This window comes from Dendrobium catenatum, unplaced genomic scaffold (genome assembly GCF_001605985.2).
Source record: "Dendrobium catenatum unplaced genomic scaffold, ASM160598v2 fragScaff_scaffold_716, whole genome shotgun sequence".
Taxonomy (NCBI): Eukaryota; Viridiplantae; Streptophyta; class Magnoliopsida; order Asparagales; family Orchidaceae; genus Dendrobium; species Dendrobium catenatum.
Window position 1 is genome coordinate 19,490,067 of NW_021319178.1, and position 23,009 is coordinate 19,513,075.

Consider the following 23,009-nt stretch of genomic DNA (forward strand, 5'->3'; position numbering starts at 1 on the left):
ATTTTAAAGTTAATATAATACAAATTCTTCATATATGATATTAATCTCAAATTTTAGTAATATTGAAACCTATTTTGATTATATATTTATATTTTTATTAAAATACTTTTATATATAATTCTTTTTAAAGTGGTAACAGTTGTTTGCTTCATAATATTCCATCATATTGTGTCAAATTTAATTTTGTTCATGAGTGATATCCGACCTTACTAACAGACAAGCTCCTTTGCATATGCACTCCTAATAATCATGAAAAAGATCATACATAATGTGAAGATTTGCGCTACAAATACTTTACACAAATTAATGTTGTAGACTTCTAACATTTTCTAGGAAGAAAAAACACATGAAACAAATATTTAAGAAATAATATGTAATTATTAATTATATTCAACAAATATAATGTAAATAATAATTAATTATTCATATATTACATTAATTTGAAAATAAATTCAAAAAAATTTAAAATTCCTTCACCAATTTTTTGTTCATGTAATTACTCAATATTAAATAATTATTCAATAAACTGCTCATTTGTTCAAACAGAGTATACTGTATCATTACACATTAGAAGAATAGAGATTTAGCAGATTAAACCATATTGTTTTACAGTTTTGAGAAAACCAAAACTTGCACATTTTATCCTTAGGGTACACGGCAACTGGCACTGAACAGTATTTTCTGCTGCAATATTATAGAAAAAAATCTGGGCAAAAAAGATGATGAGGAAGCTACAGCAGCAGGATTGGGAGTGAAGGAATGAAATCATTTTACTGATCACTCTCCTTCGTTGAGGATGGGAACAATCAATGGGTACATTTGTGCAAGATAAACAATTGCCCACCTGAAATTAGAGACAAAATGGATGTCAATAAGATCAAAATATTGAAAAAGATCAAAGAAAATGCCACGGCGACGTTTGATGTAATCATGAACATTAAGGCTTTATTTGGAACGGTTTTCTTACTTCTTCTTAAAGCAGTTTTCTAATATAAAAAATTTAACTTTTAAACTAGAAATCTATTTTAAGAAGCAATAAAAAAGTCGTCCCAAACGAAACCTAACTTCAGCTTCGACTGTTTCGCATTTACTTTATGAATCCTCATTTTTCATTCATTATGATGAAGCATTAATAGTGGTTTTTAACTTTAACTTACCAGTCATTATTCCAAGCTTCTAATCCCATTATTCATTATTTACTCTTTCATTTATTTTTGTTGAGTATTACATAAGATGTTTGTTAACTTCCTAATTATTTTCACCAATTTATTAAAAATGTTATGTTTGGTCTATCAGTTTTTCTCCATATTGTTTTTAATAACTCTCTCTCTCTCTCTCTCTCTCTCTCTCTCTCTCTCTCTCTCTAAAAGATGTATTGCAAAATAAACAAAAAATAAAAGATCATAGAAGAGAAATGGATGACCTCACCAAATGAAAGACGCAACACAATTTTGTTGAAGACACATCTTGGGGTCTTCATAACACTTTGGCACATGAGTGTTGCTTTCTCTACGCTATGACTTTTCAAGTATTAGTTTTTGTCAAACTTTTGATCCTAATTCATGAAATTAAAAACAGATGAAAGGTGAGCCATATCACCCAATTGGGTAACTCAGTGGAGTAGACCCGAGCCAAAGGGAGCACAGGCCCCTACACTAGGAAGTTTTATTTGGTCCGGTCGACCGAATGAGAGAAACATTCGGTCGCAGGCAAAATCCCGTTGTACCGAGGTGTACCGAGTGGGATTTTGGTTTGAGCTTTCTCCCCTCTTTTGATCTCTTGGGTATAACATGAAGTCAACATCGGTATAGCGAGATTTTGCCTGCGACCGGATGTTTCTCTGCATCCGGTCGGAGGACGTAATAATTGTTCCTACACTAGATCCACCCATATCTCTGACCCCCTTAAAAACAAAAGAGAAATTATGAAGACCCTAAACAAAATATTAAAAGAAGACAAAGGAAGCAGATGAAATGCCATCATGCATCTAGAGACTTCTAAATCAAACCATCACGCTCAATACCAATGAGAGCCGCCGGAGATGTTAAGCTTATTCTTTATAAATCATTTTGAGTTATTTAAATCCATTTTTCTTCCAAACACTCGATATTACTTTTTCTGACCGTCTAGTGTGTGCCATTTTTACCCTTCGATTCACATTTCAAAAACCACTAAAAGTTTATTTTAAATTACCTTTGATAAATGTCTCATCTAATATAAACATTTCTTAATTTTATCTCTTCTAGTTTTACTACATATTTATGTAAATATTATCATTTTTGTCACAACTAACTAAGCTAAATGGCTTTTCATTACCCAACACAACCATATAACATAACTACAGTTCCATAAAATAGAACTTCTATCTTCATGATATCTTATAATTCCATAATAATCCCGAGGTAATTTTTCATTATGATGAGTCCTGCGTTAACTTTGAAAGTCATAACCTCGTCTATTTTAACATTCTTCTATACAATAGATAAGAATACCCAGCAAACACAAGTTCAAAAAGAGTGCTGGAGAACTTCACAAATATGTACCATTCATTATGCCTGATTTGAGTTGATCCACGGAACCCAAAATGGACAAGAGGCAGGTCGACCATATCAAATATGATCCAATCACTACACGTCAACCATGTAGTGCTCAATTAGAAAACTACAAGTCAGCCATTTTGACCAATGGTTTGGTGCTTATCTAACTCGGGGATTTATCAGAGTAATGTGCTAGACCGGTCCAGCCGGTCCATATGGTACCAATTCATACGGAACAGAGGCGGAACCTCTCCACCTCCTGTACGGGCCGATCAATCCGCCCAGTTCAAAAGAGCATATTAGGAAGGTTTTAGGAGAAGTTTAGGAGGGAAATTTGAATATAGGGATTGTTTAGGGATTTCCTTTTGAATTGTATGGATTAAATAGTTTGTTTTCCCAGGTTTAGGGCATCTTGAATTTAGCTGAAATTTGATATCTCTCTTAGGTTTTGGGGCTCTAGCGGTGCCTAGAGAATTGGGAGAGATAAATCCTCCTCTCGAATAGAGTATCAATTGTATCTTGATATTTTTCATTTCCATTTCATCAAATAATAAAATTATCTACTATTTTTCTAATTTTGTGTGAATTTTTTGTGGAGAAATCACGCTGTTTTCCAAAGATTGATAAGAATTACTTGAGATCTACAAGTGTTTCCCATCACAATGACAAGTCTTTATAAGACACATCTAATCAATCGTCAGATATAATCATCCGATATTATGTAACTCAGAGATATAGTGCCTTTAATTTTTTTGGGTGGGAGAAAATTGTGCAAGCATGCACTAAAACAACAGGAGCTCGTTGATCAAATTCAGAAGCACTTAAGAAATTCTTCTATATAATTCACTGATGAAAAAAGAAGCTTGAGACCTCATACACACCTTGAAGCCGTTCATTTTAGATGGAAATAAAGGCCAAGCAAATTTAAAAGGATGCATGTATTAGCGTTAATCAATACAATTCGTATGCTTTTTTCACAGAAAAATTAGAAAGCCAGAGATAAAGAAATCAGTAATATAGTAAGGTAGAGAGTATCATTTGTCCTTGGAAGGATCTAGACTTCTGAGCTACCATCAATTTTTCTTAGGTTAGTTGTAGCCGAGTGTTACGCCGGCCCAGGAGGGGCCGGCTGGACCGGTCCAGCCTGGACCGGTCCATTATTACTGCAGGCGGAAAAAATAGCGGGGGGGCGCGGTTCCGAGCGGACACGTGAGGTGAGCCGCGTGGTTTTGGGTGCGTCGGGAGGGAAATTTTGAATGTTGGGGGCTGTTTTAGGAAGTTTGTAATTGTCCTTTGTCTTTAATTAGGAGTTTTGGTGAGAAGGGGGGGATTATGTTGATTTTGAATGTGATTTGGGAGATCTAGGTTTTTCTTTTGGGCTCTAGGCTACGGCTAGAGATTTGGAGAGTTATTCCTTCCTCTCGAATCGGAGGAAACTTGTATCTTTCTTGTCTTTTGCATCGACTAGTGAAATTCAATCGTGTGCTATTGTTTTTCCTATTTTTCCTACGAGTTCTTTTCAGATTTTTCCACTGTTTTTGTGTTTGGTGGCTGTTTTCGCATAGAAAACAGCAGATTAGTTGCGATTTGGCTTAGATCCGATAGGAATCACTTGAAATACTCAAGTGGTACCTATCAAATTGGTATCAGAGCGAGATCCGGATGGTGGAGGGCTGTTTTCCACTGTTTCGCTGCAGATTTTGGGTTGTCGGAGGCTGTTTTCCCCTGAAAACAGCAGTTTTTAGGGTTTTTGAGAACAACAGTTGAGTAAAACAGCAGATTTTGACTGTTTGGAGGGAGATTCTTGCTGTCCGGAAGTTTTTCCTTGCGGATTCGGAGGCATCTCGTTGGTTCCCATGGCATCTAAGCAGGTAGAAGTCTTGGAGACCGAGATGGGTCAACTTAAGGCGGATCTGGAAGAGAAGATGGCCACATTTAGTGAAAATGTGGAAGGGAAATTCATGGCTTTGGAGGAAATGATGAAGAAGTTGTTGGAGGGGCAAGCTCGGGCGGTGCCAGCGGAGGAAAGAGGAGAAGGTAGTGGGAGCAGGGGTAAGGAGAAGGTGAATCTAGAAGAGGGAGAGAAGGTAGAACTGCTTGACAGCAACGGGAGGATGCCACCTCGGGAGTCCATTAGGCGAGAAGAACATGATAGAAGGAGAGACTTCCGGGAAGGAAGAGAAGATGATTGGCGACGTAGGAGGGCCGACCCAGTGGACCGGCCGTGCGGGATCTATAACCACCATGGCAGGGCACGAGGGGAAGATGGCTACCGGCGGCCAAGGAGGGAGGATGAGCCCCGATATGGAGAAAGAGGAACTTGGGAAGATCCCATAGCTTGGGACAGAGGAGGCCATGGGGGGAACAGAGCATACGGAATTGACACGAGGGCCAGGAAGCTGAAAATGCCTGTCTTCGAAGAGGGAAATGTGGATGAGTGGATCCACAAGGTGGAGAGGTATTTTGCAGTGAACGGCCTGATGGAGGAGGAGAGATTGATGGCTGCTAGTATGTGCTTGGAAGGGTCGGCATTTGCCTGGTTCAAGCAAATGGATAAGTGGGAACCGGTGAGGTCCTGGAGGGACTTCAAGGAGGCTATCAGGGAGAGATTCAGGGGGAGCAGCCCATGGGAGATATCAGAACAGTTCTACGCCCTCACTCAAGAGGGAACAGTGGAGGAATACAGGAAGAATTTTGAGAGTTTAGTGGGAGACATGGAGGGCCTCTCAAACAGTACTTTGGGGGGAAATTTTATGAAGGGTCTCAAACCAGAAATTAGAGATGCGGTGAAGGTCATGAGACCAAGAGACTTGAGGGAGGCAATGGAGTTAGCTCAGCTGGTGGAGAACCAGAAGACCAACGCCCGCACGTGGAGGAACAATCACTCAGGAGGTCCCACCAGGACAACTACCACTTACTTGGCTCCAAAAGGGCCAAGCCCAAGCGTTCCTAGGGAGAGTGGAAAGGAGAAGAGCGGGGTGACCAGATCTGCTGGAAGCTTCAATAAACTGACTGAGGAAGAGATGCAGGAGAAGAGGGCCAAGGGCCTTTGTTTCAGATGTGAGGAGAAGTTTGTTCCAGGGCACAGATGCAAGGATCGCGCGCTTCGGGCTCTCACCGTCTATATAAACAAGGCGCCTGAAGAGTGTGATGATTCTGATGAGGAGCAGATTGATCCCAGGTTGGAGTAGCTGAGGTATCCCTCAATTTTGTGTTGGGATTTACTCCTAGCCATACGATGAAGGTGAAGGGGAAGATCCTTGGGAGGGAGGTATGGTTCTGATTGACAGTGGGGCAACCCACAATTTCATATTCCACCCAGGTGGCGGAGGAGTTAGGGATGGAGCCCTACTGAGACAGGCAGTTATGGGGTGATTGATGGGACAGGAAAGATTGAGTCCAGCACTGGGATTGTAAAGGGTGGAGATGAGACTACAGGAGATCAGGGTGGTAGAGGACTTCCAACTCCTGAGTTGGGTAGACCATATGTCAGTTTGGGCATTGAAGTGGCTACAGACCTTGGGTGAAACCAAGGTGAACTGGGGACCCATGGTTGATGGAGCTGAATGTAGAGGGGAAGAGGGTGAAGCTAAACGGGGAACTAGGATTGTCCAGAGCTGGAGTGTCACTCAGATCATTGACGAAAATCCATCCATGAGGAAGGAGGAGGATTCTCTTGTGGAGCCTGCAGAGCTTGGAGGAGCAGGAGGAGGGAGGAAAAGCTCATTCCCACGTTGGTCAGCCCTTCTGCAGGAATTTGAGGATGTTGGTTCCAACCTCCGGTGGGACTACCACCTGACAGAGAGCAGGAAGCACCAAATTATCCTGAAAGAGGGAGTATCTCCTATCAGTGTGAGGCCTTACAGAATACCCTCAGTGCAGAAAGGATGAGATGAGAAGCTTGGTGGGAGAAAATGCTAGAAGGAGGGATCATTCAGCCCAGTGTGAGCCTTTCAATCTAGTCCAGTTTCGCTTGTGAAAAAGAAGTGGGAGTTGGAGGTTCTGTGTAGACTACAGAGTCTAAATAAGGAGACTGTGCCTGATAAGTTTCCTATTCCCTGTTGATTGACGAGTTGATGGTGAGCTACATGGAGCAGCCTGTTCACCAAGGTCATCTAAGTCAGGCTATAACCAGATTCAAGATGAGGAAGGAAGATGTGGCAGAAGACGGCCTTGCAGACTTATAGGGGCCACCTACGAAGTTTCTTGGTGATGCTTTTGGCCTCACCAACGCACCTTGCCCCATTCCAGGCCTTGATGACCTGGATCTTCAAGCCAACACTCCGTAGGTTTGTGTTGGTATTTTTTGATGACATTTTAATCTATAGCAGGACATGAGATAGGAAACCTAGAGCACCTGAGAGTTGGTGTTGGGTAGTGGCTGAGGGAGCATAACTAAAGGCCAACTTCAAGAGTGTGACTCGCTCAGGCACGGGTGGAGTACCTGTTGTGGCATCGTGATATCCCAGGAGGGAGTTGCTGCAGATCAGTCCAAGATAGAGGCAATGCTGGCATGGCTCAACCCAAGACCTTGAAGAGGGGCTCAGAGGAATTCTTTGGATTGACAGGCTAGTACAGAGTTTTCGTGAGGGGATACGCACCATAGCGTGGCCACTGACAGAGCAGTTGAAGAAGGACAACTTCTTATGGGGGGAAGCAGCTTCAGAGGCTTTTGAGAAGCTGAAGAAGGCCATGACGACGGTGCCAGTGCTTGCTCTGCCAGACTTCAATCAGGTGTTTGTGTTGGAGACAGATGCTTCAGGCTATGGATTGGGAGCAGTGTTGATGCAGAACCACAGAGCCATAGCTTACTTCAGTCAGGTACTGTCGTCCCGGGCTAGGCTGAAGTCTGTCTATGAGAGAGAGCTGATGGCTATTGTACTAGCTATCCAGAAGTGGAGACCTTACTTATTGGGCAGACACTTTATTGTCAGGACTGATCAGAGGAGCCTGAAGTACTTGTTAGAGCAGAGGATGGTCACAGAGGAGCATCAGAGGTGGTTGTCCAAGCTGCTGGGATATGATTTCGAGATCCACTATCGGCCGGGACTAGAGAATAAGGTAGTGGATGCCTTATCACGCTGTATGGGGGAGCTCTAGGGGATTGCTGTATCAGTACCAGTACTGATGGATTGGGGAGCCATCAAAGAGGAGAGCATTCAGAATGAGGAGCTAAGGAAATCAAAGAAGAGGTGTTATCAGATGAGAAAAGCCACCTAGGCTATTCAGTTGTGGGAGAAAGACTGTACTATCAGGGAAGGGGTGTGATTCCAAGGTCTTCCATCCACATTCCCCAACTGCTACAGGAGTTTGATGGGAGTGCTATAGGAGGGCATTCAGGAGTGCAAAAAACTTATAGCCGGTTAGCTGCTGAATTGTACTGGAAGGGGATGAGGAAAGATGTAGAGGAGATGGTGGCGAGGTGTGATATCTGCCAGCGAAGCAAGTACCTGACGATGGCACCAGGGGGATTACTACAGCCTCTGGCCCTACCAGAGAAGGTTTGGGAGGAGATTACTATGGATTTCATTGATGGGCTCCCAAAATCAGAAGGCTACACAATTATACTTGTAGTGGTCGACAGGCTGAGCAAATATGCTCATTTCATTCCCTTGAGACACCCGTACACAGCGATGTCTGTAGCAGCAGCATTTGTGAGGGAGATAGTCCGCCTGCATGGGGTACAAGAGTCCATTGTTTTTTATAGGGACAAGGTGTTCCTGAGCCATTTCTAGAGGGAACTATTTAGGATGCAGGGAACAGTATTGAAGAGGAGCACAGCCTACCATCCACAGACTGACGGACAAATGGAGGTGGTGAATAGGAGTTTGGAGACATACTTGAGGTGTTTTGTGTCTAAAACACCAAAGCCGTGGGCCAAATGGCTAGCTTGGGCAGAATACTGGTACAATACCTCCTTTCACTCGGCTACCAAGATGACACCGTTTAAGATGTTATATGGGAGGGACCCCCCACATTTGGTACACTACAACCATAGTAGTACCCCAGTATCTACAGTGGATCAACATTTAAAGGAAAGAAATCAGGTGTTGGAAGAGCTCAAGAGGCATTTACTTAGAGCCCAGCAACTTATGAAGAAGCAGGCGAACGGCAAAAGGAGAGATATACAGTTTGCAGTTGGGGACAAGGTCTACTTGAAGCTCCGACCATACCGACAGAGAACAATATCCCAAAGGAGAAATGAGATGCTTGCAACAAGGTATTTTGGCCCTTTTGAAGTGGAGGAGAGAATTGGAGAGGTGGCCTATAGATTGAGACTTCCTCCAACAGCCAGAATACACCCCGTTTTTCATGTCTCGCAGTTGAGGAGAGTGGTGGGGGAGCATGTAGTGAGCCCGGAGCTGCCCAGCACATTGAGGGAGGACATGAAAGTGACATTGGAGCCTCTAGCGGTAGAAGAAGTGCGCATCAACGAGAAGGGGGAAAAGGAGGTGAAGATTAGGTGGAGCGGCCTTCCAGACTATGAGGCCACTTGGGAGCCACAGGAGAGGATTTTCGAGCAGTTTCCTGCTTTCCACCTTGAGGACAAGGTGATTCTTTGGGAGGGCGGTAATGTTACGCCGGCACCTGAGCCGGCTGAGGACGGTCCAGGTATTATTCCCCGGCGGAAGCCAGGCGAACAGGGGGAGGGCGGAAAAAGCTAGGGGCTCCACTTGAAGCCAATTCAATTTGTGTGGAGGGAGAATTTGAATTAGAAGGGGTAATTAGGTCTTTTGTAATCCTCCTTTCATGTTTAATTAGGGAGATGAGGGGGAAATTAAGGTTATGTTGATTTTGAATGTGATTTGGGAGATCTAGGTTTTTCTTTTGGGCTCTAGGCTACGACTAGAGATTTGGAGAGTTATTCCTTCCTCTCGAATCGAAGGAAACTTGTATCTTTCTTGTCTTTTGCATAGACTGGTGAAATTCAATCGTGTGCTATTGTTTTTCCTATTTTTCCTACGAGTTCTTTTCAGATTTTTCCACAGTTTTTGTGTTTGGTGGCTGTTTTCGCATAGAAAACAGCGGATTAGTTGCGATTTGGCTTAGATCCGATAGGAATCACTTGAAATACTCAAGTGGTATCTATCACCGAGCTGGTTTAAACTGAAACTAAAAACTTAGTAATATAGCTAACAGTGAGATTTAACAACAAAATTTTAACGTTTTACACGATAGTTTTTCCCCACATAAAAAGCTCCCTCCCTCTTGGGTACTCTTAAGTTGAGAAGAAAACATCTCTTTAAAGTTTAAACCTAGAATGTAATCAAGGGACACCTTACACATCAGATACCAAAAGACTCCAATTCACTTGAAAGAGTTTCGATGTCAATCCTTCCCAATGGTTTTAAATCAAGTTTGGCATCAAAGCATAATTATGTTAGACCGTTCCATTGGACTGGTCCACACGGGACCGGCCCAGCGCAACAGAGGCGGAAGATTTCCACCTCTTCGGCAGTCGTTCAGACTGCAAGAGTCAACCGAACATTTTAGGAAGGACTTTTTAGGATTTTGGGAGGAAAATTTGAATGTATGGACTGTTTAGGGATTTCCTTTTGATTTGTATGCATTAAAATAGTTTGTTTTCCTAGGGTTAGGGCATCTTGAATTTGGTTGAAATTTGAGATCTCTTAGATTTAGATTTTTTCTTTGGGCTCAAGCGGCGTCTAGAGATTTGGGAGAGATCAATCCTCCTCTCGAATAGAGGATCAATTGTATCTTGCTATTTTTCTTCTTCCACTAGTGAATTTCAAGTGTTTTCCCTCAAATTTTCCAATAAAATTATGGGTTTTTTGCTATTTTCCATTGAAGTTGTGGATTGTTTTTGCTGTTTTTACCAATAGTATTAGGTTTTACTTGAAATATTCAAGTACTTCCTATCAAATTGACATCAGAGCACGTCGATCGAAGGGTAACCAATGGCCAGAATGAAAGTGAAAGTTTTTTAGGTAGAACTTGGGCAACTCAAAGTAGATTTTGAGGAGAAGATTGCTGATTTTCAAAATCAGATTGCATCCGTCAATGAAAGGATGGAGGAAAAGTTTGTCATGGTGGAAGACATGTTGACGAGATTGCTTGAAGCCAAAATCAAACCGGTGACATTAGAAGCAAAGGAAACTACTGGCGGCCATGGAAGAGATGAGAACCCTAACATGTTTAGGGGAAGGGAAAACCCAAAAAGGGAGATCCTAGAGGGAGAAGACGGAACGCCTCCTCTAGAACCACTTTCTAGGGAGGAGATGAGCATTGGCTATGCAAGAAGGGGTGCTGAATTTGTAAGGAGGGGATGATTTCGATCGCTGCGGTGCTGATTGTGAAAGAAGAAGAGAGGATTTTGATGAATGGTCTGGGTATGATCGTCGGAAGGAAGATCGTGACAATTGGGGAGCCCCTCCACTTCGAGGAATGGGAGGTTATGAAGGATTTAGGGGAAGCGGGTGTGACCCGAGGGTGAAAGCTGAAGATGCCAATCTTTGAGGGGGAGGATGCGCACGAGTGGATCTACAAGGTAGAAAGATATTTCGCTATAAATGGGTTGACAGAGGAGGAGAGACTGATGACGACAGAACTATGTTTAGAAGGGAAGGCTTTGTCTTGGTATCAATGGAGGTACATGCGACGACCCATACGGAGTTGGAGAGAGTTCAAGGATTGTTTGGTAGAACGTTTCCGAACTGGCAGGGGAGGAGACTTCTACGAGCAGTTCTTCGCCTTGACACATGAGAGTTCAGTGACAAAGTACCGGGAGAGATTCGAATACCTTGCTAGCCGATTGGATTGCCTTCATGAGATAGTGCTAGAAGGAAATTTCATGAAGGGATCGTCACCAGAGATCTGGGCATCGGTTAGAGTAATGAGGCCTCGTGACTTGAGAGAGGCTACGGAACTAGCTCAGTTGGTGGAGGATCAGAGGCACCTAGAGAGATAAACTGGAGGCAATATGTCAATAGGCTCGTACAAGATGATCGCCACCTTATTAGCATTCAAGGAGCCAACACTGGATACTCTTCGGGGGACTTCAAAGGGAAAGATTGCAGGATGAAGATCTGGGGACAAAGTCAAGAAGCTCATGGAAACAGAATTACAGGAGAAGAGGGCGAAGGGGCTCTGTTTCAGATGCGACGAGAATTATACTCTGAGGCACAGGTGTAAGGACCAAACTCTTCAGGTTCTTACCGTTTGTGATGAAGAAGGAATGGAGGGTGTCATCTTTCGACCTTGCGGACAATGTGGATCTTTGGGAGGGAAGAATTGTTAAACCGGTCCATTGGACATGTCCAGCCGATCCACGTGGGATCGGCCCAATGCAACATAGGCATAAGATTTCTGCCTCTTCGGCAGTCGTTTGGACCGCAAGAGCCAACCGAACATTTTAGGAAGGATTTTTTAGGGTTTTGGGAGGGAAATTTGAATGTAGGGACTATTTAGGGATTTCCTTTTGATTTGTATGCATTAAATAGTTTGTTTTACTAGGGTTAGGGCATCTTGAGTTTGGATGAAATTTGAGATCTCTTATATTTAAGTTTTTTCTTTGGGCTCTAGCAGCGTCTAGAGATTTGGGTTAGTGCATCAATTGTATTTTGTTTTTTTTCTTCTTCCACTAGTGAATTTCAAGTGTTTTTCCCTCATATTTTCCAATAAAATTATGATGTTTTGTTGTTTTTCATTGAAGTTGTGGACTGTTTTTGTTGTTTTTTATCAACAGTGTTATGTTTTACTTAAAATATTCTAGTACTTCCTATCAAACTCTTGGCCTGAAAACAAGAGATATAGAATGGAAAAAACCCCAATAACTCTTAATAACAAAGAAGCTAGGGGTAGAGAAACCAAGGAGATAGCAATATACCAAACGAGAATGATGTTAGATTGGCAAGAATTAAAATGTATAGAAAACAAGATGGAGAAAATAGCTGCTCAACTACAGGCAGCAGTGTTCACAAGTCATGGTAGGGTGCCAAAGATGCCTGGGGACATTGATAAAAATGAGAAAAAAAAACACCTACATATAAATAAGAATAACCACTAGTTACCGCCCACCTCCTTTCAAGGCAGAAGCCAGAGTAAAGTTGCCCACCTACCTTTGATGGCATGATGGATGATGATAAGGTTTACAATTAGTTGGAAGTCTTAAAAATCTATTTCTACTTTTACAATCATAATTCTGCACAAAAATTTCATTGGCCGTACTGACAGTGTCATCCCCTACATAGTAGAATTCAGAATCCTTCAACTATGAGTTGTCTTAAATGTCATCAGCATAGTTTAAGAGATAAATGACGGCCAAATTTTATCACAGCAACCATGAGAATGCAAAATAAATCTAGTTGTAGCAACTAAGGCAAAGATGCGAGCAACCGGTACAGAAATATACTAGCAAGTTTAAACAATACAACTTCATCTTGAATATCTCATTGTAGGGAAAATCAGACCATATAAAAATTCATTGCAGGGCAACATAGGCATATGAGAACTAAAATTTTTCTAAAAATATATTATTACTCGAAAGCCAATCTTGAAGAAGAGAAACAAAGTCAATAAAAAAATTAGAACATTCTTTGTTAACAGAAATTAGAACATTCTTTGAAATGGTGGTCAAAGAGGAGAAATCTCAAAAAGACAACAAAAAAAAATTATCCCAAATGTGAGGCTGGCTACATGAATCTTTTTTCTCCGTTGTGTCCAATTAAGAGTTAAATTTTCATTTAAATCTAATAAAAATATCATTTTATTCTCATTTAAATCTAATAAAAAAATGAATAGAAGCGTAAAAAGGACATGAGATAAAAATAAAAGCCCTATTACAATCACTTTTAGTTCACCCGCGATTTTTTCTTAATAGGAACATAAATTAATTTTATTATCTAGACGTGCACAAATTGAACTTTTATTATTAGAAATATCAAATAACCGGAATTTATTAATATATACCTTTTATATATAAAGATGTTAAAAATGGAGCATGTTCGCCCTTGGTTCAAGTATTAATCAAAAGCATATTATTGAAAACTCCATCTTGAAAAGAGGTCAACCATGAGAAGGCTAAGGAGAGTCTTACTACCACAAAAGACAAAATGACAATAGAACTTGTAGGAGTGCAACAGTCAAATCCTACAATTAGGAGTGTAAGTGAGCCAAGCCGGCTCGTGAGCCGGCTCGAACTCGACTCATTAATGAGCTCGCAAGTCGAGCTTATCAAGCTTCGAGTTCGAGCTCGAGCATATAATCAAGCTTGTTTAAAAAACGAGCTCAAGTTCGAGCTCAGACTGACTTGATTCGAAAGCTTGTCAAGCTACTCGATTATATTAAATAATTATATTATATTATTATTTTTAAATAATATATAATATTATATTAAGTGAACGAAAGTAAAAACCCTAGCCGCACGCCGCTCAGTTATTTTACAAACCGCGATCCGCAGTTCCGCACTTCACGCGAGATGGCCGGAGGTTGTGACTTCGTCTTCGAGGTTCTCTTCGCCCGTTAGGGTTATCTCTTTCCCATCGCCAACACTTTAGACAACTGTGCCTTCATGTCTGTTCTTCTTGTTCGTTGGCATTCACCCGTCGTTTCTCGTCGGATTTGGTTTTTCACAGTAACAATCCATAGAATCAAAAAATTTTGCAATTTTTTTGCTTCCTCTTCTCTATATTTCCCCTACTACAACAAGTGTGTGTTTTCACGATAACTTTAAGTTCAATTTTCTGTGTTAAATCGTTTGGGGTTTTGTTACTTCCAAGCACTTCTCCACTTATTTAAAGTTCCTCTCATTTCAGGTTTCAATCCTTTAAGCTAGGTCTAGTTTTTTTTTTTTTTTTCTGTTGTGTATTTGCGAGCATTTTTTTTTTTTAAGTATTTGCAAGCATGCATCTCCGTTTTCAATCCTTTTAAGTTCTATTTATAACATGCACATATATATTTCTCTTTATCATATTTTTCTTATGGTAATGATGTAGTATATTTGGATGGTCTGAAGTTCTCAGGCAACAAAAACAGCCATTACCAAGAGGAATCATGTAAACTGTCGTCTGTAGACAACTACTTCACTTGTCCTATTTTATGTTGTTCTGTAACATTTTTGTGAATTTGCTCTTTAAGTGATTATGGTAGATTGATATGTGGTGCACATATTTTATATTCTGTGAGAACTGATGCATATTAGTTTATGTGCTAAATATTTAAAAAAGATTCTCACTTTTGATGTTATAGTGATGGTTCTGCAAGGACCTTGATTGCATAAATAATCTAAATACGCTTAATATTTTATAGAGATCTTATGCATTATTCAGTAGGTTTTTGAAGTTGAGGTTGATCTTTTTTCTCGTTTTATTTGAAATATTTCTATAGAATGTCAACACCTGTAAGCGTAGAAGCAAATAACACTAAGCCCGTAAATGTTGAAGTTGAAAGACTTGATGAGCAACTTAGTGTTGGTGAACCTATGAATGAGAATTAAATAACTAATGATAACAATGACATTGATGATGATGACAAAGATGGACTACTGAAAATCAAGATAATGATGACAAATAAGTTGATGAAGAAAACCAGCTTGAAAATGATATAGAAAGAAAGAAAAGGAAGAAGACATCAAAGGTGTGGGATTAGTTCAAGGAGGTTATTTTGCCTGATGGTCAACGAAAGGAGAATGCTACCATTGCAAAAAAAGTCTTGCTTTAGGTAGTATCGGTGCTACCACTCAATTTAGAAGACATCTAGAACATTGTGCAACTAGGATTCGAGCCTTGAAAAAAAAAAGAGAAGTGAATGATGAAGCCCAAGAACAAAGCTTGGCTTGGAGGGAAACATAATTGTGATCTTTTATAAAAGCAAAAGAAAATAGAAGGAGAAGCCTTGATCCAAAAGGATACCAATATCATAAATTTTCTGGACTTTAGAATTCCAAATGGATTTAAAAGCTTTTGAAGGATTCTTAAATTTAAAAATAAATAAACAAAATTAAAAAACCAAGGGCTTCAAGTCGCTAAAGAGAATATTTTTAATCCAATCGCTCAAGCTCAAACTCCAAAAATAAACAAGGGGTTCAACCACTAAAAGAAGGACTAAGATTTTAATAACAACAACATCAAGCCTTTATCCCACTATATCGGATTGGCTACAAGAATCCTTTTTCTCCATTGTGTCCCGTTAAGAGTCAAATTGCCATTTAAATCTAATGAGAAATGTCATTTATAATATTTTTTAACCAAGTCCTTTTAGGTCTACCTTTATCTTTTTTTAACATAAGCCAATTTTAATACATCTGCTCTCCTAATAGGGTCATCAAAGGCTAGACCATCTAAAGTGACTCTCTCTAATCTTATCTGCCACTGGAGCTACTCCAATCTTTTCACGTATGTACTCGTTTCACATTCTATCTCTACGAGTGAAGCCACTCATCCACCTAAGTATCCTCATCTCTGCAACACTTAACTTAAGTTTATGTTTCTCTTTTAAATACCAACATTCTGCACCATAGAGCATTGCAGGTCTCACCACCATCTTATAGAATTTTATCTTAAGTTTGAGTACCTTCTATCAAACAACATGCCCAATGCATTCCTCCACTTCAACCATCAAACTTGAATTCTTCTAATAATATCCCCATTTATTTCACCATTACTTTGAACAATAGACCAAGATATATAAAACGTGTACTCTTACTAATGGACTTGATCTCCCAAAGTCACAGTCCCCCACTAGATCTATTACTACTAAAATTACACTCCATGTATTTAGTTTTAGATCTACTCAAATGAAAACTTTTAGACTCTAAGGTTGACCTCCATAATTCAAGTTTACCTTCAACTCCCTAGAGTCCAAGCCAAAGGAGAAGGTAACAAAAGGGCCAGAGTAGGCCATGAAAATGTCTGCTAAGAATTGGAACGATTAGCACAAGACAAAACCATGAGATAATTTGGAAAAAAAATGGTGGAATAGCCAATAAGGCTAGGAAAGGAAAACCTAAACTAAGGAGCACCAAATCAGAAGTACATACGGAAGAGAACAATATAGCATTTGAAGATGGAGAGAGAAACATGTCCCACCATGATCGCCAGAAATTTGTGGATCTCTGAAATGTGAAACTACTCGCAAAGGTTAGAATGCAAAGAGTACGATCGCACTATCTCGTTGTACAAGACGGTCATAGACTTTTACACTCTATACAAGCAAACCAATGAAAGAGTAAAGATAAGCATACACTATGAAAAAAATAGTAACTTTCGCCTACATATCTCAATGGATAATATAGGTATTACAAATATTTGATGACCTAATAGATGAGCTTTACTAAAGCATTTAAATTGCCCGAAGAGATATGCTTTTCTTACACTTTAATCGGATGGAAAATCTTTATTGATATGAAACTATTTAAATAATCATATAAATTAATAACATACATACATACATATATATATATATATATATATATATATATCATAATAAATGTATATATGTATTTAAATTGATTAAGTAAATGATTAATTATATAATATTTTAAGAATAACCTACTTAAACTCTCGATGCACGTCAAATGAAGCCCGATTCAAGTATGGACGGGCTCATTTGAAATATCTCGACGATCCAGAGCGCTCGTGTAGTCAATTTCACAAAACAATAACTCGATAAGAAATTTTTGCGTGCAAGAAATCTCATGCAAGTGGGACTCTTTATGCACAAAAGTACGAGAAAACTTCGATAATTCACTATTACACTCGTCACATGCCTCCTCAAACATAATGACAAATGCAACGCAATCACGGAATCCAAAGAATGACGAGGAATCGGGGTGGCCAGGGGTGACTTAAGCTATTGCCGCATGTAGTCGCAATAAAGACTCAAGAAATCATACTCGGTCGATGGCTCCTAAGGCTAACGACGATCATGAACAATGAAGGAATACCCCACTAAGAGTGGAGGTAGGCTCAAGAGAATGTGTGCTAAACACAAGGTCAATACTATACATATAAAATGTATCTAATCAGGTTTCAAATAGGAATAACTAAAATGGGTTGAGTTCACAAAGATGAACATTAGCATTCAACTATCAATCACAGCCAGCAAGGATTCAAATGACATGTAATTACATAATCCAGCATTATCTTCTTGAAATACAAGTTCTTCATAAATCTATACTGATACCAGGGCTAAAAGGAGCTCCTGCTGCCTACGAAAAAAGATCTATCTTCGGAAAAAATTATGACAGGAATCACATACAACGTATGCTGCCGGGCCACCATGCTTTACAAGTTTACAACAATTCAAATAGCTGTTTAACTTATTAAAGGAAGTATTTCTGCGCACATCAATTTTTTGCAGGGTTATAGCAATTATCATTGCAAATCTTGATGCATGCATATTAACAAACATCAAATTTACATAAAGTGCTCAAGCATCTCTTGTTAGAGAATCATAAGATTCATAACAGTAAAATAAAATCTAATAATGGAAGAAAAGTAAGAGATAGAAAAAGAAGGTGAAAAAAATGAAGGGATGTAAAATTTGCAGTCAGACTTCCCTATACTGCTGCCTAACGCAATAATGGGCAATAAAAAGAGCAATGTACATTTTAATCTGATTGACAGTAAAATAACATTGGGTATGCGAAGCCTATCAATTAAATATTTTATATGAAAAGCCTTACAATATTTAACAATCATAAAAAGTTGTAATAATTTGAATTCTTCCTAAACTCAAATTTATAAGAGCTCCAAAAATATTTCGTAACTAAATCTATAATGAACTGTTTAAAAAGTCACATTAGTTTAAAAATTATATGAAACATCATTCAATTGCTTCACAACATTTGATGTTAACCAAACCCATCATGACCTTAATAAGCTTTGATACACCATCTATACTCTCTGCATGCATCCACTTATACTTTTTTGATTTAAAAGGAATTTGCTATTCATTATTTAAAGGAAAACTATCTCAAAATAGATCAAAGTAATTTATTTCTAAAGGGTTCAATGTAACCTAATGTCCGCTCAGCATTATTTCAAACAAGCATAGAAAGCATATGTAATCCTAACCAAAACAGTGACAGATAAGAGAAACAATAAAATTGTTGACATAATATAGAAACGATTTTCTATAGACTGGTTATTGTGAGAACTTACATCATCCAACAGCATATTGTAGCCGTAATTACCAATGTGAAATGCAACCTGTTAAAAAAAACTATTAATCATCTACCAGTAGCCGCTATAAACTTAAATAACCATATATTTGTTATAAGTCTCTAGGTAATCGAGAATTTTGAGAATTCTTAATCAAAATAAGCTAAATAGGAAAAACAGAGCTACACAGTTCATGGATATCAAGATGCACGGAAAATCCTATTCAATCTGCCAATTATAGAAGTATATGATTGTTGCTATCTAAGCAGCATGTCAACAAAGAAAATAAGTTCTGAAGATTCAATTTCTTCGGCAACCAAGAAGACCACTTCAATTTGCAACCTAAAGTGCCGCATTCCAGATGCCAAATACTAAATATTAACAATGCACTATGTTGCACCAATATGGATACGGCGACACGGATACGGATACGGGACACATCAATTCTTAAAAGTACAGGATACAGCGCAGATACGGCATTATAATATATAAATCATACATAAAAATTAAGAAAGTAATCAAAGTGTAATATTTGAAATGACAATAAAAATTGAATTGGTCTATGCTAGATCATCATCAGACCCAATTCCTATGTCACTAGAAGTAAAAGTGTAGATAGTCGCAGATATGCCGGGGGGTCAAGGGTGCGCTGCCCCCTGGCGGGGTTCGACCTGGTACCATTCTCGTGCCACTTGGTACCATTTTTATTGTAAGAGTTGTTTTAAAGCTTTCTCTAGCTTCTCGGTGCCTCTTGGTACCATTCGGTACTTCTCGGTACCGAGCATTGATACTGAGCATGGTACCGAGCGTTGCGGAGCGGTACTGAGTTCCGGTACCGAGCATTACCGAGTACTGAGCGGTACCGAGCTCCAGTACCGAGCGATACCGAGTTCTGGTACCGAGCGGTACCGAGTACCAAGCGGTATCGAGCAGTATCGAGTACCAAACGGTATCGAGCAGTACCGAGTATTGAGCGGTACCAAGTTCTTATACTTTTTTTTTTGTTTTTAATATGACACGCGTATCTGATATGTGTGTTTAATCAAATTTAAATAATATTTTAATTGGACACGGCAAAGCCGTATCCGAAATGTATCCGTGTTGTATCGGAGGCGTATTCATATCCGACATGTGTCTGATACAGCATGGATCGTAAATAGGAGTATACATGCTACATACACAATGCATAACAAGTGCTAAGAGCTTCAAGCTATTCTTAGTGACCATGGAGGGTGCCTAAACTTTCAAGTGTTGCAATCCAGTCAAAAGCCAAATAACAATGTTAGAGTCGCATATCAACTAAATTTCATATCTTATTAGTTAATTTGATGCATCCATTCTAAACTAAATACTTTAGACTAGTTTACAATGCTTAATAAATGGAAATGCATCACCAAAGCTTAACTGCATGAAGAAAGAGGGTAGAGTTGAAGGCATTTGCAATTGCGACACAATTTTAATATTCTTATTCTTCCTCGCATCCATTCTTTCTACCACTTTACAATATTGCTGCTCCTTTATTCCGATGTAGACTAGAAAAGAAGGCAAGAGGAGCGGAGGATGAATGGATGCAAGGGGAAAGAAGAGATATGAAGATGAGATAAAAGTGAAATTGCCAGCACCATTCATAATAACATAAAAAAAGAAACAAAACAAATGAACTAGCCTAAGAAAAAATAATGAGTGCACAGAAATCAGCAAATGCTAACACAATTACTACACGCCCCAAATAAATATAAAACCTTACGGACAAATAATAGTTGTAGCTAGGATTTCTGCCTCATTAATCCCTCAATTAGCAAGTAACATAGATGTTGGTTGCTGTTATATCCTATGTGTCTTCAACTTCCTCGATATGGATGCAGTGGCTTATTATAAGTGATTCAATCTAGAAACTATCACACATAAGATTGTGAAAATGAGATCAAACATGGAACCAGAAGAACGTGAGATTCAAAGTTCAAAGTTTCAATCAGGGTTGAATTGAATGACTTAAAACATATTAAAATTATTTAAATATGGCCTAATCAATGTAATAATGATGCAATAATGTAAATAAATGGAAAAAAAATAAACAAATTACATTATGAAATATATATTATACACAAGTAATATCTTCAATAATTTTAATTTAAGCACTTCAATATTAATATTACTAACCACTATTTAAACTACTCAGCTGACCAATTCTTATTATAATTTACTTGCAGAAGAATTGCAAAGGATGAAAATGAATCACAAAATTAAAATGAGTTTATTTCTAAAACTAGCCCTATTTTAAATTAAAGATTTTTATAAATTTATTTAACATAACAATTTCTAGCTCGTAGAAGTTAGTTCGCAAATTCATGGTGATTAATGAGCCAAAATTTGAATAAGGTGGTTCATTAAATCGAAAAAGATTCGATGATTCAATAGTTAAACAATTAGTTCTTACCATTTTGAGCCGATTCAATGCAAAACAGACTTTCCATAGCGACCAAACCAACCACATGAATAGTTCATCGTCAAACTAGTCGGGCCAACTAGTCCGATCCAATTTTAAAACCCTTGATCACACACTTATTTCTCTAATTGCAACCTCTGTATGTTAAGGAAAATAAAATAATAAAGTTTTTCAAATTTATTAAGGTAAAGCAAAAGCCAATTCACATAGGATTGGTGCCAATGGGTGCAAGTAACTTTCAAATAACAGTCTAGGTAACACATAAGATATTGCGGCTTGTTATTAGCATGACACATTGGTGCACAAAGACCTTAAGTAACTAATAAAAAAGGATATACTTCATAACACTTTCTTATCACAAAAGGCAAGTCCATTAGTGGTAATCACTCGAAATAACTTTGGTGGAGAATGATTGAAGGACGCTTAGAAATAATTTGTTCTATATTTGGTCTACATATATAAATCACATGTAAAAGTATCATAAAGTTACATTTCTAAAATACATCTACATGGCTTTAGATTTTTCTCTCCTCTTTGCAAGACTGGATTACATGTTCATATTGCTGGATTCCTTGTAATGTTCTAAATAATAATAATTTCAAATTTCATCCATGAAACCTCCTAATTATCAGTTTCAATTTAAATCATGTACAAAGTTAATGAACTGCATAAATTCATTCTCAATTACAAAAAAAGTATGAGCAATTTTCCTAGGCTTTAACCTTCCCAAAACAGCTAAGTTTCAAATTCACATACAGTGTTCCTCGATAAGGATAAGAAACATAGCACATCAATCTTTATTTTATGGCAACCATAGGTCATCCAAACTTATCCATTACTGTAAAAAACTCATCGTGAGCCAGCACTGCAAGATCTAGATGATAAACTAAAAGAATACCTGAAATCAAAATTGTTGAAGACGTTCAAAGACTTTTATGGGCTGTTAGGTCGCAAGATTTATACTGGATTTATGTTTAAATCTTACCAAACATTTTTTTGAGTAACATAAATCCGAATATCTTCTTAAGTTCTTTCTTCCATTTCCCGGATTTAGTAAATCCTAGGGAAAGTAGGAATTAAGAAATTTACATCACTTCTCCTTACTGTGCCGCATCTTCCCATTCATTTAAAACAAAAATCTTAATCATAGCCACGAAACAATTTACTGGGATTTCACCAGAGCATCCATCTTGCCAAACATTTTTCAGGATTAACACCAGCAGAATCCACTAAATCTAGATTTACAAGATGTAAAATATCCTCCTTGAATTAAATCCTATATGTAGACAAAAAACCCTAAAGCCTTATAATGGTAACATTTGTGACAGGAAATGCCGCTTGACTTCCAAGAACATTTTCTTCGTATCCTCTAAATTCAAACCGATGGACGTCAAAGATGCAACTTTTCCATGCATCAAATACCTAATCCAACACGCTCACAATCCACAGCCTGGCCATCAACTACAAGCTCTAGCACTTATAAACAAGACCAGGAGCAGTAGAAAAAGTAACACGATTCCAGATCAACATCACAGTCAACAACTCGTAAAACACAAAATATCTCAAAAACCTCGGCGCCAATATCCATTCGGTTCCTCGCAGTTTCCCAAAAAAATCAACATCCAGAGCCGAGAAAAGCACGGATGAAGGGCAAAGAAAAGCTTACAGATTAGTGGAAGGGCCTCGGTTGCAACAGAGCCTGAGGGAGAGTGCGCCGATGACGCCTGCGAGAAGGAAGATTAGGCTTGTTACCCAAAACCCCATGGATCTAGATAGAGAACCCTTTTCCCTTCCTGTCCTTCCCTTCTGCTTGAGAATTGAAATCCGATAGAATTCGAGAGAGGTTATTAAACTAATATTACCGATATTTCTTTTTTTCTCAAGTCATCAAAGAGTAGGATCTCA

At 38.8% G+C, this 23,009-nt stretch overlaps 1 protein-coding gene across 1 annotated transcript; it reads right to left on the reverse strand.

Moving 5' to 3' along the window:
- Positions 1-496: 496 nt before the first annotated feature.
- Positions 497-22,926, reverse strand: LOC110106984 (V-type proton ATPase subunit e1). The gene is made up of 3 exons (XM_020837100.2): positions 22,771-22,926; positions 18,659-18,706; positions 497-844 (listed from the first exon to the last, which is right to left on the reverse strand). The coding sequence occupies exons 1-3, from the start codon at positions 22,866-22,868 to the stop codon at positions 778-780; spliced, it is 213 nt and encodes a 70-aa protein (XP_020692759.1). The 5' UTR covers positions 22,869-22,926; the 3' UTR covers positions 497-777.
- Positions 22,927-23,009: the final 83 nt, after the last annotated feature.

What these genes read in the sequence shown, in the direction of transcription:
- LOC110106984 (XM_020837100.2), bottom strand. Translation starts at nt 22,868, where the DNA reads ATGGGGTTTTGGGTAACAAGCCTAATCTTCCTTCTCGCAGGCGTCATC. An exon ending in CGAGGCCCTTCCACTAATCT is followed by an intron (nt 18,707 to 22,770) that starts GTAAGCTTTTCT and finishes TTTTTTTAACAG; the next exon opens with GTTGCATTTCACATTGGTAA. An exon ending in ACAATATGCTGTTGGATGAT is followed by an intron (nt 845 to 18,658) that starts GTAAGTTCTCAC and finishes CTCTAATTTCAG; the next exon opens with GTGGGCAATTGTTTATCTTG.